The sequence below is a fragment of the Arachis hypogaea genome, chromosome 20, assembly GCF_003086295.3.
Source record: "Arachis hypogaea cultivar Tifrunner chromosome 20, arahy.Tifrunner.gnm2.J5K5, whole genome shotgun sequence".
NCBI classification, from domain to species: Eukaryota; Viridiplantae; Streptophyta; class Magnoliopsida; order Fabales; family Fabaceae; genus Arachis; species Arachis hypogaea.
Genome location: NC_092055.1, coordinates 131,721,267 through 131,724,255, shown reverse-complemented (window position 1 = coordinate 131,724,255; position 2,989 = coordinate 131,721,267). Strand labels below are relative to the sequence as shown.

Below are 2,989 nucleotides of genomic sequence, written 5' to 3'. Positions count from 1 at the left end.
ACTTCTTTTACACCAATCCTAAAATTATTCTTTTGAATTTTAAAATTCAATTCTCTTCTCTCCGATCCTAATTAACTTATTATTTTCTTGTTAATAATAAAATATAAATTTCGATAATTAATCACATGTCCCAAAAATAAAATAATAATGAGACATTGGTACAAAGCCTTTCTTTAACTCACTACAAGAATATGGCCGATTAGCTACTACAAAAAGAGTCGTAAAATCATCGCTAATCTGACGCAAAATATAATTTGTGACAGATTAGCTACCGACTAGCAACTAATGGTTTCCTCGCTAATTACAAGTCGCAGATCAGTGACGCAAACACAATAGTCGCTAATTCATCGGAAAGTTTTTTAACTACCGAATAAATAGTCGCAAATCAATCACTAAAGTAAAAGCTAATTCCGCAGAAGAAATTGACTAAACGGTAGTCGCTAATTAGCGATAAATTCTACTGCAGCAGATTCATCGCTAAATACAAGCTAACTGCGTAGACAAAATGGGATGGTTGGTTGACGCTAATTAGCGAGGAATTTTTTCGAACCTAACTCGTCGCAAGTTGTCCGCTAATATGGTCGCAAATCTATCACATTGTGTAGCAAATCTATAGCTAATCTTTGAAAATCCTTAATCAAATTTGTAGGAATTTTGTCGCTAAACCAAAGCTATTCGAAATGATAAAGTAGAGTTATGAAATAGTCGCTAATTTGCTAAGAAATAATATGTAGTCAATTAGTTGCAATATTATCGCAAAATGTCATCGCAAATTCCTTTTAAAATAGTAACAAATCGATAGGTATCTCACAATTGTTTCAGTCGCAATAGCGTCTTTAATTTGTCACCATCATCAACAACGAGTATGTCGCTAATTTTACTAGAATATCAGTTAGAATTCCAATTTTTTCGTTATACTAAAATAAATATCATATTATTTTTTTATTTTATTGATTGAAATGAAAGATTATAATGCATAAAAATAAAATTAGTTCATAAAAATTAATCATGTTTAAAAAAAAAATCAAACCCAACATATTTATTAAAATAAAAGTCTAATGCAACATCTCCAACATAGATACTTCACAAATAAAATACCAAAACAAGCTAAATCTAACAATATCTGTAACTATAAAATCAATCCAAATAATTATTTATCAACTAAGTAAACTATCAATAAAAGTAAGTCAACTTCTATAAAAACTGAAAATGAAACAAATTGCCTAATTAATTATCTATCAAACAAATAAACTACGATAATAAGCTAAGCCTAACAAAATGCATTAACATAAGCCACCTAATCAAATATTATTCCCAGCAAAATCACTCTAATGGTTCTTCTCTTGGGGGAATCCTGGAATCTTAGAAAGGAGAGACAATAAATTACTCTGTATAGCTTCATTTACAACACTAGGCAACACTGCATTTATAGCACTAGGCAATGCTTCTTTAATAGCCTCAGTGATGTCTGTGTGTGAAACTGACTTGACTGTAGAAACACCTGTATCTTCAGGTAATGGCACATCTCTATGATCATGAATACCAATATCCAAACTGCGGCCTAACCCATGAACTCGTCCTTTCTTGTTGGTTCCTGCAACTTCTGTCCACACGTCAGGATCAACTTCAGGTTGATCTATTAAATCTTCTCCATATTTTTGTGATATTGCCTCTCCATATGAGTCCTACAGTAGAAAAATAAGGACATATTATTAAGAAAATTAAAACTAAATTATACTACAAAATTAAAGACACTTACAATAATTTCCTTGGATACTTCAGAAACATATTCTCCACTTTTTTTCTTATGAACATCATCATATACTTCAAGGAAAGATACACGACGCTTCAACTTAGCTTCCTGCAACAACATTTATTAGAATATACTATCATAAATCATTTGTTATAGACAATATTTTTCTTTATACCTTTCTTCTCTTGTGTTCGCCAAAACTGATAGACCCTGCAGTGTGTAGTTTATGAGCAGGCATAGCAGCCCTATTTTTTTGACCGGCCACAGACTTGTTTTGCCACTTTGAATCTAACCAATGATCAACTAATCCATTCCAAACATCAACTTTCATTGCTTTAGGTCCATGACCCTTAATATCAGCAATACTAGTAGAGTTTGCCTCCTTAAAAGCTCTATCCCTTGCTCTTTTCAAAATATCAGGATAGCGGTCATGCATTGTCTTATTCCAAACAGTTCTTGCCATAGCCTTATCATAATTTGATGCAAATTCATGTTTTTCCTAAATTTAAAGAGGGAAAGAATTAGCAAATACTCAATCCAATTATTTGTAAAAAATCATAGTGAAACATTATAATTACTAACCAGAAAACCTTTAAACAATTCGTCCTTCATGTTTGGACAATAATCCTGCCATCTTGGCGCTGGAGAAGGCATCCTACTTAATAAATCTTTCGTGATGTCACGAGTTACCATATGATCTGTAAATCTCTTCCTACATTAAAAAATACACAATTATCAAAAATAGTTTAACACACAATAACATAGATCATCAAAGCAACAACAAATTCTAGACTTAGCTATACTACTCATAACTTTAAAGTAATTCATAAAAATAAAATAGATCAAAAGAATATAAAGCTCCCAAGAGTGCAAGACTAAAGCAGCAACCATTATTATCTTCATGCAAGCAATCCCAACAAACAGTTTTTCAAATAAAAATCAAGTTTATCAAATATAGAGGGAAAAAGAAGTGATCTCATTCATCCCAAACATGTCTTAAAAAGTAACGATAATAAAGGAGTAATAAGCAAAAATAACAACTTCAGCATCACTATAATTTAATTTGGAGATTGCATGTTCTTCTCTGCTGCCATCGAAGCAAGTCAAGCACCGTTGTGCCCTCAAGAGTTTTGGGAGTGAGGTGAAATAGCTGAGGGCAAGAGAAGTTAGGGTGTTTTGGTTTTGCTATCTTTGATTCTTCTAATTGCTAACTAAAACGGCACCGTGTACTTGTAT

The 2,989-nt window shown here is 32.1% G+C and overlaps 1 protein-coding gene across 1 annotated transcript; it reads right to left on the bottom strand.

Moving 5' to 3' along the window:
• Positions 1 to 1,130: 1,130 nt before the first annotated feature.
• On the bottom strand, positions 1,131 to 2,535 carry LOC112784031 (uncharacterized). Its single transcript, XM_025827118.3, has 4 exons — positions 2,336 to 2,535; positions 1,929 to 2,252; positions 1,760 to 1,861; positions 1,131 to 1,685 (listed from the first exon to the last, which is right to left on the bottom strand). Exons 1-4 carry the CDS (start codon positions 2,444 to 2,446, stop codon positions 1,329 to 1,331), a joined length of 894 nt encoding a protein of 297 aa, XP_025682903.1. The 5' UTR covers positions 2,447 to 2,535; the 3' UTR covers positions 1,131 to 1,328.
• Positions 2,536 to 2,989: the final 454 nt, after the last annotated feature.